We start from the raw sequence: 15,093 nt of genomic DNA, 5'->3' as shown, positions 1-15,093 counted from the left end.
GCCTATTTTGACAAGAACATTAAAACCCTCATGTGAAAATGTTAAAAGATTAGGCCAAGGTGTTCTGCTCTGTCAAAATCTTGATATCACAGATTTTGCCCTCATATCACAGATTTTTGCCCTCATAACAGCTACCTGATATGAGAGCAACAGTTGATTGACAGAATGCTACCTGATATGAGAGCAACAGTTGATTGCACCAAGGGCCTATTTCAAAAAGTTTATCAGGGTGATTTGGACTTGCATTAATAATGTGAAGCTTTGATGATTTTTAAGAAACTAAAATCATGTTGATCTTATCCTGAGCCTGAGGTGGCCAAGTTCATGACTTTCTATTTCTAGTAGTCAATGATTCTTTTAACATCATTTTCCTGGGGTGGAAAAGCAAGGAAGAAACATTACAAGTAACACGGAAAAGCATGTAGAATAAGTACTTAGCCTAATTCACAAGTCCACCACCCTTTAAGTTATTCTCTTGTGCCCCAATCTAAAGCTATTTTCCCATATCTAAGATCTCTTAGATATGAAGGGTTCCTGATTTGGGTGGTCTAATCTGAATCTTACCGACAAGATATGTGAATCTTCGTGTCGATGAAATTCAGAGTATAGGAACAAATGTTTCTCTTTGAATAATGAATGAGAACAATATCCAATTAAAAGATCTACAACTGTGAAATGACAAACTAGAGCAAGTAAGGGCGGCCTCTAACGCGAAGACTGACTGCCCTGGATGCCATAGCCCTCAAATTTGCTCTGGCTACGGAAACAGTGCTTCTCTGTTCCTCGTGGGGTTGTTCCCTGAAAGCTTCCATGAACTCTTCTCTCTGCAACCTAAGAGCTAATGCAGCATCCTCACTTTGGCTTGGCATTCCTCTTCTCCTCCTCACACTAGCATCTCTACTTGCAACCCCAGAAGAAGGCCGGACACTCCTATTCCTTGTGATAGTTTGACCCTCTTTTTCTGGGCTTTGTCGCTTGGCTTCTCGACTATTCAAGGCTCCCGCTGCTTTCCTTGCTTCAACCTCTTGCGGAAACAGCAGCTGTATTGTATTCCACAGGACTGTGTTCACAGTGCAGGATCTCCCATTGCTGCAAACAAAGCTCCACCCATGAAAAACAAGTAACCCCAAATTGAACTACAGGCCAAGTGAACCTTGAATTATAGCTGGAGAATACATACCTTATCATCTGCCTACACTTTGGGCACCGCTTCCCACATTTGTCTGCAGCAGATCTCAAACATTTCTTACAAAAACTGCAGATGGAGAGAATTTCTCAGCACCAATTCCTCAACAAAGAGCGCTCTCAAATGAAATAAATGCATCAGTGAGAAGTTGGATTTACCTATGTCCACAAGGAGTGGTACTGGGCTCGAAGCATATCTCTAGACATATCTGCCAAACGAATCAGACGGACTCAATTAAAGAAATGAAAGAGAGCCCAGTTGTTTTCCAACCATGGAAGTTGAAAATTATTAGCAGTATGAATAATCAGAATGCTCTTACTGCACAAGAAAGCTCTTCCCTGAGTCGATCCATACAGGGAAGAACCGAAGTTGAAGTTGAAGCTGAGCAAGATGCGGCAGAGCTTTCCGCACCCTGTTGTTTATCTCCTGTAACGTTCTTTTCTTCGTGCTCGGCAGTTTTTGTTTCTATCTTCTTTTTCTCACTTTCTGTCCATCGATGATAGAGAAAAAAGGGAAATTGAAGCACCAATAGATTATTTCCTCGGAATTTTCCAGAAAATGGAGAAAAATCAGTACCTTCTTTTGCATTTTCTCCTTCATCAAGGTCAAGAACCGTAACAGGGATTGAAGCCGGACTCCTTCTCTGAGTTCTGCGTTTTCTGAGACATAGAAAAGACAATCCAAAGATTCAATAACTTTTCTCGGGAAATTATTTTCCTACAAAACAAACAACGAGCCTAGAATCCAAACAGATAAAATATGGGTAACAAAAACCTTCTTGAATTGGATGGAGGAGTCTTGAACGTCAAATCGGAGCGTTTCTTGTGCTTGACCAGTCGATCGGGCGTGTCTTCAACCACAAGACTGGCGATGAGAAGAGCCTCCTCGTCCCAACCAGCCAGTGCAGCCACAGATTTGAACCTGGGGCTGAAAACACACTCTGCACTTCCATCATTTTCAACGCTCTCTGACTGCTTTTCGGGGCTTTGTTTCGATTCTTGTCTCACCATTTTTTGGTTTGAGAAGGAAACGATTCTCTTCAGCAGAAGAAAGGTTTAAGGTTGGGGGTTGTGTCAACGGTCGAAATTTTTTGAATCGTTTTTGTCCTCTGATGTAACGGCTATAATTCTGGCGACGACGGGTGACTGTACGGTAACATGAACTTTATGATTCGGCGCCCCTTACTGAATCTGTGACCGTTGATTCGTTCATCATTTAGCGATAACGAAACGGAGGTTGGTTATTTTTTACTTTTACTGAACCCCACTAGGGTTTTGACTTTATTACCGTTATCTTGTCTGCAACTGGTGAGTTGGGCCTTAGGTATACACCGGGAGGGCTTTGGTATGCATGGGCCATGGCTTCTCCAAAAATAACACACTATAAAATATTGCACTGCATGTTTTAAAGCTTAGAAATCTTTTTATCATCTCTTTTTATTTCTTTATTAAAAGTGTATATACAACAATATTTATAAAAAAAAAGATAGAAAATTTGGTCAACTACGTTGTGTTTTTTCTACGAGTGTGGAAAAGTAAAGAAACAAACTAATCAACATTTGTGACAAGTCACAACCACCCACTATACAACCTCTGACTCCTCAATTGCTTGTCACGCTCGATCAAAATTGAACTGTCCTCCTCATCTTGTTGATGCTCCTGCCATGGCATCCTGTGGGTCTCCGGGTCTTTGAAAATTTGCAGAACCCGATCCCTGAGCCCTGTGTCCGTCACCTCACAGAATCGGGTGGACCAGTCAAGTGGTTCCACGGCTCTGGTTCCCAACCCGGGGGCTCTGTCCTTGGACCCCACGTTTTCCTCATCTTGCCAATCAGCCACGTATGCGGCCACCCTCCTATAGAACTTCTCTTTGAACACTTCCCATACTTGGTACTTGTAGTGATTAATGACCATCGCCCCTCTATCCACGTTCACAAAATCAAAACCATTCCTCAAGTGAAAATGGTGCACCACATTGATCAATGTGGAGTTCAATGCCTCTGGCCTCACTATGCTCTTGTGCCTCTCCGGTGCGGATAATCGACATGTGTACCCGACCGCCACGCCCTTTGGTGGCACGCTTGTTAGCCCCGATGGCCCGAAACTGTAGCAAGAGATTCGCAGTTCAGCTACGTTGTTGTTGGCGGACCTTGATTGGTTCCACACAACATCTTGGAGCGATGCGCCTGATGGCAAGTGTAGGAACTCATCCACGTCGATGAACCCGACCCACTCGCAACTGTCACGGGCCCGTAAGGCGCAATGAGCGAAACCGGCTTCCTGCGTTTTGATCCAAGGCCATAGGTGTCGCGAAATGTTGAGGTTGGCAGTCTCTAAGGACTCCAATACCTTTTCGATGTTGTCCACGCTGTTGTTGTCGTAGATGAACCAACGTTGGACCCCGATTTGGGCATGGTACATGATCCATTCCCGCAAGAAGCGTGCCTGGTTCCGGACCATGGTGCATATGCACATCTCGTGTTGCTTCCGAATGGGTGGGTCAGGGGGGGAACGGCGTTTGGGCTCCGCTATTGAGTTTAGTATGCCCTTGCCCTTCATCCGAACCGATACCTTAATGGTGCTATTGAGCCTTTGGGGATTGTTCAATATGCTCAGCGGGGTTCTGCAACGCACAACCTCCTGGGCAATTGACACCACCTCGGATCGTAGTAAGAACCTGGGCTTCCTGAAATCCCATCCGTACACGCATTCAAATCTTGTGGGGTTGGAGGCCCTATCGGGCCGTAGATTGAGGCCTTTCACAAAAGCGACGGTGGTGTTGTCCCGGTCGATTAGAGCTTCGTACACCAGAGAGTCCCACTGGTGGGTGGGGCCAGGTCGGAGTAGAGCGTTGGATTTCAGCACAAGGGACAAGGTGAATCCACGTGGGCGCCGCGGGCACCGTACGATCTGATGGTCGCGCGTCTCTCCGTCGACATCCTCCGGCGGTAGCTTGATGTGGCTGTCCGATGAGTTGGGAGAGAAGTAAAGGCAGTCCAGGTCATCTTTGGTGAATAAGCGAGCAGATGGAGGGTACTTTAGGAAAACCAGTTCCTGGTCGGGGAATATGACAGTTTCCCGAATTGAGATCGCCGGGGGAATAAAGGACTCGCCGGCGATGGCTTCCATCGCCTGCTTTCTCCATGAAGAGACTAGAACTGGACGAAACTTCTCTGCAAGGCAGAATTAGAAACTTCAACGTCCCACGATTGTAACTAAAAATAATCAAATTCATTTCTAAGAAAGAAGAAAAGTTCCAAGATATAAAATCGGAATTCCAAACAAAAATCGCACCAAAACCCAAAAATCTTTAAAAAAAATTAGAAACAATCTGCAAACCCAGAAAGAAAATCACAAACAAAAACAGTCGTACGAAAGATTAGTAAAGAAAAGAAAGTAATTGAAGAAACCTCCAAAGATGCTAAAGGTGGAGAAGGTGACACCAGTGACGACAACGCAAGAGAAGACCACGAAGAACGTACACCAGAAGAATCTGCCCCATGAACCCGCGTCCCGTTTCCGACGTTCTTTCATTGCTGACGCTGAGAACCACTCTCTTGTTTCTTGTCATTCATCTGATTCTCTTCTACCCCTTCTGCTATTTTTGTCTCCTCTCCACTCCAAACCTCTCACTCTTGGGAAAGTTACAGAGACAAAATCGGGCCTGTTGTCAACTTTGATGGGTTGTTACAAAGAGAGAGAGCCACTGCGACGCCTGCTCTTTGCTGTTTCGGCCCTTTCGGCCATTCATCTCGCTTTATATGCGGTAGTTAAAGTGTCCGTTGGGTGCTCTTCCAAAACCCATCCTCCCCGTACACCCCTCTTCCCCCCAATCAAATCTCGCCACCTCATACTAAGCTCACACGCAGCGCCATCTGATTGGGCAGTACAAATGCTTACCCTATACTCCTCCCGCAGAGCAATTTATTCCTTCCGTGTAGCGGTTCGCAATGTTCACGACGCCATGTCCCGTGGCTTTAAGTTAGGACCCTGGAGCCCACCGCGATTACGGCCTTTAAACTTCACCACGTAAGCAGATTAGTGAAGGTTCCACAAAGGTCGAAGGAATGTAGCCGGATAAGGTGTGGTACGTCACAGCCTATCTCTTTCCTTTCTCGAATTAAACATGACACGTGGCAAGGCCGGTGGCACCTGGCATATGCAATTAGAACGTGCTATCATGGTTAAAACTATCCGGTTAACTGCTCCCCACGATTATTGATCTATTCCACGTCATATTTCCATACATTTTGTTTTTATAAATAAGTGAATTTTTTATTTTTCTTATAAATATATGATAAATTTTTTGTTTGGATGAATATCTAGAAAGTGCAGGTGGAGTGGGTTAGGATTTGGGTAATGATGTAAAGATAGCAATCTGGTGAATTTGGGGTGTGGACTGTGAGAAAATAGGACAGATGCTGACAGCGGGGCATGAGCCATGCCCCACTTTGGTTTTGGTCTTTCCACGTCTAACCACTAACCACCTCTCTCTCTCTCTAACAAAATAAAAATAAAATTAAAAAAAAATCCAACCATATTTTCTTAAAATTTATTTAAAAAAAATATTTTTATTTCAATTATTAGCCTCCATAAAATGCATTTAAGCCCAACTTTTAACGGTTACTTTGGAGCTGGTTTGGATTTGCCACATGAACTAACGGTGAGACAATTCATGTGGCCTCTCATAATCTAATCGTAGAATGTGCACATATGGGATATTTGACTAAAAGGTGAAAATATGATCCTGAATTACCAAAATGATTTCCATATTTTCAAAACAAGATTTCATATTATTAATTTATTTCTTTTTCTAATAAATATAAAGATTAATTGATTAAAAAAAGATGAAAACATCCCAAATTTATAAAACTAATATATTTCATTTTTTAATTTGAAGAGTAACCCATTTTTGACATAAATATTATTCAATATTTTCATTATTTACATGTGTATTTTAAAAGAAATGATTACTTTTGTAAGAAAAACATGAAGATATTTTTATCAAAAATTGATATTTTTTAGGTTAAAAAAATATGAAGGGTTAGTTTTTTTAAATGGAAAAGATTTCATCTATTTTATTCGGTTATCCCTAAATATAATTTGTTTTTGTAGTAAAGACTTTCATATTATTTCATATATTTAATTGTTAAGCAATTAATTTCTTGCATAACATTTATATATATAATTTTCCTTTATTATATGTTTTTCCCAAGAATTTTATTATTTTAAATGAAATAATTCCTTATATGGATTTTATGCTTATAATTTCCCACCACCACAAAGGATGTATTTAAAAAAAAAAAAATTTACTTGTATTTTCTTCATATTTTTAAATTAGGATAGAATTTTCTATTACTAAATATATTAAATAATTAAGTAATCATTTTTGTATTTGTAATTTATTTGTTCTAAGTTAAGAGATGCACATAAAAATCTGATTTTATTTAAAAAAAATTAAAATACAATTATTCTAAAAATAAATATAAAAATGCAACACTTTTTATCACTTCTTTTATTTTTACGGTAAATTCATAATTTCACAAGATGAATTCAATTTCAACTCGTCTTTTTAACATTAAACTCGTTTTTTTTTCAAAAGGTGAGTTATACTCGAAAAGATGAGTTACTCGTCTTTTCAAAAGAGGCCTATAATTTTAAAATTATTTTTTATATTATGTTTTTTTTTTAAAAAAGAAAAAAAAACCCTACAAGAATTAAGGGCCCATATTGCATCTTGGTTAATAAAATAAAAGAAATGTCCACTAAAATAGGAGAGTGCACCATCCATCATCACCACATTAAGATAATGGTCAAACATCTCATAAAATATTGATTAAAAACTTACTCATCTCCATTCCCAAAATAGAAAAAGCTTCTGCACTGTCTTATGTGGTACGCTGCCTCAATCACTGCCCCATTCATTATACTCAACCATTTTTTCCAATTGCTGAACCTGAACTTTGAAGCTTTTAATACACTTTTAAAAATAAAAATAGTAATATATATATTAACTCTTACATATAAAAAAAATAGAAATTTATTTTATATTCTCAAAAGTTACTTTTAAAAGTTTTAAAATTTAAAGTAATAAATTTTTTTAATGCCTTACAAATTTTAAAATTCTATATATGAGTTATTATTATTTTATATTTTTGAAATGATTAATTTCATCGTCTTCTCGAGCTTTGGGCTAAATACATATAGTTTTTTTATAAGTTTAAAATTTTATTTTATTCCTTTCTTATTTTGAGTAAATAGAAAGTTGAGTGAAAATAAAAAATGAAAAAAATAAAAGAGATATTTGAATGAAATTAACCTTTTTTAAAAATAGTAAACCAGAAATATATTCAACATATATTTAGTTATTTTTTGTTTTTAAAATAAAAAATAAGGGTATGTAAAGAAAAAGTTTTTAAAAATTTATATAGGAGTTATTATTGTTTTCTATTTTTAAAAACAAACAAAAAAAATTACTGAACATCGTCTTAGTATCCATTTGCATATGTTAACCATTTTTTTTTTGTTTTAAAAATTAAAAAATAATTGTAATTTTCCATAAGATACAAGAATTTTTGGAAGTTTATATTAAAAAATGATTTAAAAAAATTAAAGTATAAAAAATTCTTATTACCTCAAAATTTCAAAATTTAAAGATATAAGATAAATATATATTTTTTGTTCAAAATATTCTAATTTTATATAGAAGTATATAATTTTAAAAATAAAAAAATAAAAAATGTATCAAAGTGAACACTTAATAGACGTTTGGATATATTGTCTATTTTTTGTTTTTAAAATTTAAAAATATAATAACATACAAGTTTACTTTAAAAAGAGGAATGAATATATTTTCCATTTTTTGTTTTTAAAATCAGGAAATGGTATAACTTGTATATAAGATACACGTTTATTTTAAAAGAGTAATAATATTAAAAAAAAATTAAAGAAATTGAAGTGTCAAAAATTTTTATTAACTCAAATGTTAAAATTTTTAAAGATACAAATAAATTTATACTTACTTTTCATATAAAAGATATAAGTAAATCTAAGATATTTTATTTTCATATAGAATTTTTAAATTTTAAAAATAAATAATAGAAAGTATAAGCCTGTTTGGGAACGTTTTAAAAAACAATTTTAAAAAATTGTTTTTAAAAATTATTCTCCAATTTTTATAGAACAAAAGTTTATTTGAAAACCTAGAAATATTTTTAATCTGTTTTTAATATTTTTAAAAATAAATTTATATTTATTATTTTATTTTTAATTATTCTATATATTTGTATAATTATTTCTTAAAGCAGTCTTATAAAAACAATTAAAAAATGTTATGTAAAATCATCATTATGGACCCTGCATTTCGGCTCATGCGTTTCCCATTCGATGGCGAAACTCGCTTTTTATTCGAAAATGATTTTATTTATTAAGAAAATGACTTGGAGTCGTCACTTATTTTTGTTTTATTTTTAAAGGGTAAATAAAATAAGAAAGAAAATCCTAAGTGTGACTCCTTATTTTAGAAAAGGTGGTCTGCGAAAAATTGGATCGGGTTCGGGGGTCAGGTTACTTATCGGGAAGGTACGGTAAAGACCGTAGCACCCTTCTAAGTCCCTAAAGTTGGGTCTCTACTAATAAAATGAAGCAATCATGACAATGGAAGAATAAAACAGTGAATGCCCAGAACTATCATGCACATATGAAAATCAAAACATGCATATAAAAATACCAGAATGGGAATAGATATGTACTCGAGTGACGAGTCACAATGCGCTATTAAAGAGTGAAGTTAGTGCACAATTAAAGAATAATTTCAAGCATGTTAGAGAGTAGGGTAAATCAATCATGTATGATAATCAAAGCAAATAATCAATCAATCAATCATAAAGTCACATATGTCGGACTCCCACAAAAACCCATTTATTTTGCATGAATTAATATCACAGATTCCATTATTTTAGAATTATGAAAAAAATTCATGCCTATTAAAATCAAGAGGAGCAGAAGATTGCGGGCGGAAATGGATCCGGCGAATCGCGAGTGGCTGACGAGCCAAGCTGTCCGGGAAATCTGAATTGCCCTCCTCTCCCATCCTGCGTCAGGCGCCAGATGTGAAATATCCGGATAAGGTGGAATGTCGGCGGACAGAATTCTGGATGGGAGACATACAGAGAAGGTGGGACGTCGACCGAACAGAATTCCGGATGGGAGAAATCCGGAGAAGGTGGGATGTCGGCTGAACAGAATTCCGGATGGGAGACATCCGGAGAAGGTGGGAGGTCGGTGGGACAGAATTCCGGATGGGAGACATCCGGAGAAGGTGGGAGGTCGGCGGGACAAAATTCCGGATGTGAGACATCCGGAGAAGGTGGGACGTTGGCCGGACAGAAATCTTCCCCGGGTGGAATGATAAATAAATAAATAAATGAAAAGAAATGCAGGCACGACCCCATAAATCAAAAGCATGTGATGAACCTTCTCTCAAAATTTTCCAGAACAGAGAGAATGAGTAAGTATACTCCAGACATCAAGGATAACCCGCAAACAATCAAGAAACAAAGGAAAGTAGTTTAAAATAGCCGGTGTAAACAAGTTGAAAGCTTAGTTAGAAATCAAGCACAACATGGAGGCAAACAAACTCAGATTCCATAAGAACATAATAAAATCTCCAATGCTCGCATCTAAACACCAAAATAGAATCTTATCGATATCCAAAAACAAAATAGAGAAGGTAATGAACAAGGTCCATACCTGAAAAGCTTTCTCGCAGATCCAAGTTCACCTGACTTCGAGCCCTGTTTTTTTGATCCCCTTTTCCAAGATGCCCAGATCAGGACCTCTTTTCCCCAAAAACTCCCTCTTCGAACTCTCCTCTCTTCCTCTCGTTCTCCTTCTTTTCAAATACCTCCAGCCAAACACCAGGAAAACTGGAATGCTCCCCTCACTCACTAAAACCAAGCTCTGCGTCACGAAGACCAAAAAGAGCTTTCCCAAAGAGCCTCCCCCAGCAACCCTCACTCCTCTGCTCTTAGCTCCCCCTTTTCTTTCCTGGTGTCCTCTCCTTGCCAGCCACTCTTCTGCCCTCCTATTCACCGGTCAGCAAGCATGGCTTGCCCGTCCCATCTGGTCGGGATTCATGGTAAGAGAGAGAGGGGAGGGGGGGAGGGTCCCCCTCACACTTCAAAACAATGACCAAACTCCACTCTAACAGCCCAAAAGCTCTTCTGAATCTCCTCCAACAGGTGTCTCCACCCCATTGCATTTCCAACCTACTACCTGATTCACTGACCACCTAACCAGGAAGCAACATCTAGTTCTTTAAGAGCCCTCCACTTGGCAAGAAGTGTGACCTGCAGCAAATGAAAAAAAACAATCCCCATATGAGGTCTACAATCATGTTTTATGTTCTTAAGAATAAAAAATATAAAATAATTTTTAATTATCAAATATAATTTTTTTTGTTTTAAAGTCAATAAAAATGATTCTAAAATACGGTTCTTAAACAAGGCCAATATGTTACTACTTTTCATTACATTGATTTTTTTTTTCTTTTTTTGACATGAAAATAAAATATTGACAGATATAAATGGTAATTGAAGGCATCTGAACTATTCCATATTAAGTGCTGTCAAGTTCATCCGGATCCATATAAGCAGGCGTGCTTAATATATTCAAAGCAAAGGTGCAGCTGAGGGAGGTCGATTTACTTCTGTAGCAGATCTGCCCCAGGATAATCATATCCCAAGCAGGCGTGCTTAAGATTTATAAATAGCAGCTTACTTCCATCTTGTATGTTGTCTCCAGAACCTCCATAAACATTAGTTCAAAATTTAAAGAAAATAAATAGAACGTACCCTTAATTACTTCTCAAGATCATTGTCAGGAATATTGAGCTCCACCTTTTCCACGACCCCAAACACCCACCCAAAGACGTTTGCGTAGTTGATGGCTGTGTGCAACCCAAATAATTAAGGCGAATATTCGATGTTGGATGTTTGTGTTGTGTGCATGAACCAAATTGCTTCAGTACTGCTGATTAATTTTTTTATTTTATATAGGGGGCACTTGTCAAATATAGGCTTGCTGCTGCAGTATTGAATGTCCCATGAAAAATGAGATCATCTGGTTATGGGGTTTCAGACTTTGTGACTGTGATGAGCCCATATTGTTGGTTGTTAATTATTAATCAACATTAAGGCACTTTGGTGAAGCTGACTCCATTTCCCATGATGATCTTTGAGGCTTCAAAAGCAGGATTGAATGGAAAGGAATGATTTTGGGTGACAGTTGCTACTGTGCTCTCATGTGTTCCTCTCAAAATTAGAGCCTTGATTTTGGAGTAGGGGATGATGTAACTTCACATTTTGGGGTATCCTTTTTATGCTACACTCAATAATCTGAATATATGTGTGGCCCTGCTGTCTCCTACCAGGGACATTTGTGGTTGCCCTCTAATCATCTCCTCGCTTTTCTCCATGGTCCCTAGCTGTTCTTTTCATTTTTTTTTAGCTCTTGATTAATCATTAGTTTATATCTGCAGTATCCTGGCGAGCTCTTTTAATCTGGTTGGCTAATCAATATTGACTGGTTACATGCATTTTCATGCTCTTCAATGGCTAAAAAAAACATTAGATCACATTGTCAGGATGAGGACAAGGGTAGGAGGAAAAATCTGGGGGCGTTTCCATTGATTTTTCTATTGTTTGGATCAATGATAAGCATTGACTCCCAATTAATGGCAATTAAATTACTTGACCCTCATACCAAATTTCTGAAAGCAGATCCATAATCTAGCTAATTAAGGCATCTCTCTCAAAACTGAAGGCTGAGTAGGTTTGCCTCCAACGACAAAACTGGCCAGCCTTTAAGGGACCAAGGAATCCCATCAATCCCCATTTTTTTTTTCTCTCTACCTCAATAAGGGAAGACTTTAGTTGCAAAAATTGAATATGTCAGCCAGTCCAGGCTCCAGACCCACGTCTGGCGCCTCTCTTTCCATGTAAAATTTCTACAAACGAAGGCACTGTCTATTGTCTCAATAAGGTGGTGGATATTTTATTATTACATATCCTCGATGCCTTTGGGTTATCAACTCTAAAATGCTCCCCCCATTCAATCATGTATCTCCCCCCTTAAACTACATTTTACTTTTAAAAATGTTGGGATAACCAGCTGGCAGCATCTTTGTTTGGGTTATAAGGCCCCTTTTCGGGCTGTCTTGCTTATTGTTGTTGTCACAAATCCCACCATTTCTCTCCTTTCTTTTCCCTGTGCCAAGTCTGGAAGATGGGAAGACAGCCTTGTTGTGACAAGGTTGGGTTGAAGAGAGGTCCATGGGCAATTGAGGAAGATCACAAACTCATGAGCTTCATCCTCAATAATGGTATCCAATGCTGGAGAATGGTTCCCAAGCTTGCAGGTTTCTCTCCTGATCTTTCTCTATACAGCTTTTAGTTTGATTGATATTCCTTTAAAAGTTGGCTGAGATGATGGTGATGTTGATGATGATGATCACTTCTTTGTGTATGTATGGTGATGTCAAGGATTGTTGAGATGTGGAAAGAGTTGCAGACTAAGATGGATCAATTATCTGAGGCCGGATCTTAAGAGAGGCGCACTATCAGAAGTGGAAGAGAATCAGATAATCCAACTTCATTCACGTCTTGGTAACAGGTAATAATTAATATAGAAATATAAGTGCCTTTCGTTTTCATTCATTAGCTTTAAGTCCATTTTGCTTCAAACATTAGACTTTGATTGTTACTAGTTTGTAAAGTAGTGGCAGTGGAACAAGAAGAGCGGCCAATATTTAAGCAGTCTTTATCATCATTCGATAGTGGGTTGTTGGTTGATGTGTTTCTTTCTCCTACCCCATTTACAATTTTTGTTTAGGTGGTCTAAGATTGCCTCACACTTCCCTGGTCGCACGGATAATGAAATCAAGAACCACTGGAATACACGAATCAAGAAGCGGCTAAAGCAACTGGGGTTAGACCCAGTGACCCACAAACCAATCGAGGAAAAGGATGAGGTCAATGAGAAAAATGACACGGTTCCAGACTCAGCTTCGTCAAAACAGCAAGAGGAAAGTAATGGTGAGAGGGGTGATACTCTGGACACAGTACAAGGGAAACAAACTGGAGGGGAAATGACCAGCCATGAAGCAAGTACTGACGATCTTTTAAATGAAATGTTGGGTGGAAGCTCGGACTTGGAGTTGGGACTACTGATGAACCAGCAAACCAAAACCTCATCAAACACCTACAGTCCCTCATTTTCTCTAGAAGATTCTCTGAACCCTTCCATGGCTGAATCCTCATCTCTCCAAGATGACTGCTTACAGCAATGGGTTGATTGTACAGTGGACTCTCTACTCTCATGGGACAACTTCAATCATCTAGAACAAGAGCTTTTCTTCTTGGCAAATAGCCATTGAACATACTGTCTCCCCTTCTGTGCCTTAGTGACTTTAGTTTCACCCATCAGGATGATCATCGCTCATGCAATAAAAAATTTCTCAAAAAGAAAGTGTAAATCATATTATTTTGATCTAGTGTTTTCCAATATGACATGGATTCCTCCTCCACCTTATTGTTTTGCTGTCAATCATTGAAACTTGTGTTTTATTGGAGTCATGTTTTAATCAACCTGTATTTGTTTATAACAATCTCTTGTTCTTAATTAATATTCCCATGCCTCACCTTAATTAATTTCATCCTTAGGGAACCAAAGAAGCATGCCATAAATTTCTATTAGAATAATTTCAAAATGTCCCTAAGAAGGGTTTATAGTTTTTCTAGCCTCCAAAGATGAATCTTTCTACAGCCGACTTGTCAGATTTGTTTATCCATGGACTATTTTTATGATCTTTATCAACCTCACATTTTTTATATGCCGACTCCAAGAAGTACATGGTTCATGCTAAGCACTTAAAAATGAAGTGAATTCGTTGATTTCTGATTTTGTGTGCAACACGATGTATCATTCAAACAAATATGGTGTCCTCTTCCTTGCTAGGAATCGTAGTGAGCCGGGTTTGAGAGAGGTCACCCCCATCCCAACCTAATTCCATTTACTTAAAATAATTCTTATCTTCGTCCTATTAAAAAATTTTAACATAATGAATATGCGAATTTCTCAAATTTATTTTGAACTCACCTCGAGTTTTAAAAAAAAAATCTCAAACTCCTATTAGGAACGAGGTAGGTGTCTAAAACAACTCATGCTATTGTCACCCTTACTCGTGGCTATTTGTATGTCACTAAATTTTATGTATTTTTATTAAGAATTGACGCATTTTTGTGTTAAAAATTTTCAAGACGTGATGATATGACAGTTGAGCTATAAGGATTGGTCTTTTTTTTAATTATTTTAATTAAGATTATCTGCCGTTAGTCAATTAAATGATGAGTTAGGATTAAGATTGAGTTTGAAGTTTGATAACTGGCTAAGCCCAAAGTTTGAATAATACATGCTATTGACTTGGTGAATAGGCATGGGAATATATAATTGAGGTAGGTGTTTTGCAGGGATGAATTATTACCTTTCTCAACACCTTTTAGTCCAAAAGATAACACTAAACTTTAGTTTAAAAAACTTTAAAAAAAAATAAAGATTATCCTTTCAACACTTACTTAATTCCTTTATGTTGGTGGTAAGTCCCTTTACGAAACTAGTCCAAACTTTATTTTAAAAAAATTATCAAGTGTGAGAAAAAGAAATGGGAAGGGCAGGTAAGGTCTGAACAAATCATTGGGTAGCTTGAAAGGGTGTTGTAATCACTATGACTTTAGCCTTCTTGGGGATCATGTAAGCTTAGCATCATTTGGTGTCGGACGTCCATACGACACATAAAATGTAACAGGCCCTCATAAAAATACTTACTATACTATATATTATATTTTATAT

General features: G+C 37.6%; 2 protein-coding genes across 2 annotated transcripts; one reads left to right on the top strand and one right to left on the bottom strand.

Annotated features, from left to right (window-relative positions):
• Nucleotides 1-405: 405 nt before the first annotated feature.
• Nucleotides 406-4,952, bottom strand: LOC117931047 (glycosyltransferase family 92 protein RCOM_0530710). Its single transcript, XM_034851899.1, has 8 exons — nucleotides 4,596-4,952; nucleotides 2,765-4,358; nucleotides 1,961-2,188; nucleotides 1,763-1,845; nucleotides 1,506-1,672; nucleotides 1,345-1,394; nucleotides 1,181-1,255; nucleotides 406-1,089 (listed from the first exon to the last, which is right to left on the bottom strand). Exons 1-8 carry the CDS (start codon nucleotides 4,717-4,719, stop codon nucleotides 684-686), a joined length of 2,727 nt encoding a protein of 908 aa, XP_034707790.1. The 5' UTR covers nucleotides 4,720-4,952; the 3' UTR covers nucleotides 406-683.
• A 7,408-nt stretch (nucleotides 4,953-12,360) lies between these two features.
• On the top strand, nucleotides 12,361-13,791 carry LOC117929910 (myb-related protein 315-like). Its single transcript, XM_034850355.1, has 3 exons — nucleotides 12,361-12,604; nucleotides 12,729-12,858; nucleotides 13,078-13,791. Exons 1-3 carry the CDS (start codon nucleotides 12,472-12,474, stop codon nucleotides 13,619-13,621), a joined length of 807 nt encoding a protein of 268 aa, XP_034706246.1. The 5' UTR covers nucleotides 12,361-12,471; the 3' UTR covers nucleotides 13,622-13,791.
• Nucleotides 13,792-15,093: the final 1,302 nt, after the last annotated feature.

The sequence above is a fragment of the Vitis riparia genome, chromosome 14, assembly GCF_004353265.1.
Source record: "Vitis riparia cultivar Riparia Gloire de Montpellier isolate 1030 chromosome 14, EGFV_Vit.rip_1.0, whole genome shotgun sequence".
Classification (NCBI taxonomy): domain Eukaryota; kingdom Viridiplantae; phylum Streptophyta; class Magnoliopsida; order Vitales; family Vitaceae; genus Vitis; species Vitis riparia.
This window is presented reverse-complemented; position numbering and strand designations above follow the sequence as displayed.

Coding starts and splice junctions, on each gene's coding strand:
- LOC117931047 (XM_034851899.1), bottom strand. CDS start 4,719: ATGAAAGAACGTCGGAAACGGGACGCGGGTTCATGGGGCAGATTCTTC. Junction 2,189..2,764: donor AGTCAGAGGTTGTATAGTGG/GTGGTTGTGACT, acceptor AAAAATGGTGAG/ACAAGAATCGAAACAAAGCC. Junction 1,673..1,762: donor AGGAGAAAATGCAAAAGAAG/GTACTGATTTTT, acceptor ATCGATGGACAG/AAAGTGAGAAAAAGAAGATA.
- LOC117929910 (XM_034850355.1), top strand. CDS start 12,472: ATGGGAAGACAGCCTTGTTGTGACAAGGTTGGGTTGAAGAGAGGTCCA. Junction 12,605..12,728: donor AATGGTTCCCAAGCTTGCAG/GTTTCTCTCCTG, acceptor GGTGATGTCAAG/GATTGTTGAGATGTGGAAAG. Junction 12,859..13,077: donor CATTCACGTCTTGGTAACAG/GTAATAATTAAT, acceptor ATTTTTGTTTAG/GTGGTCTAAGATTGCCTCAC.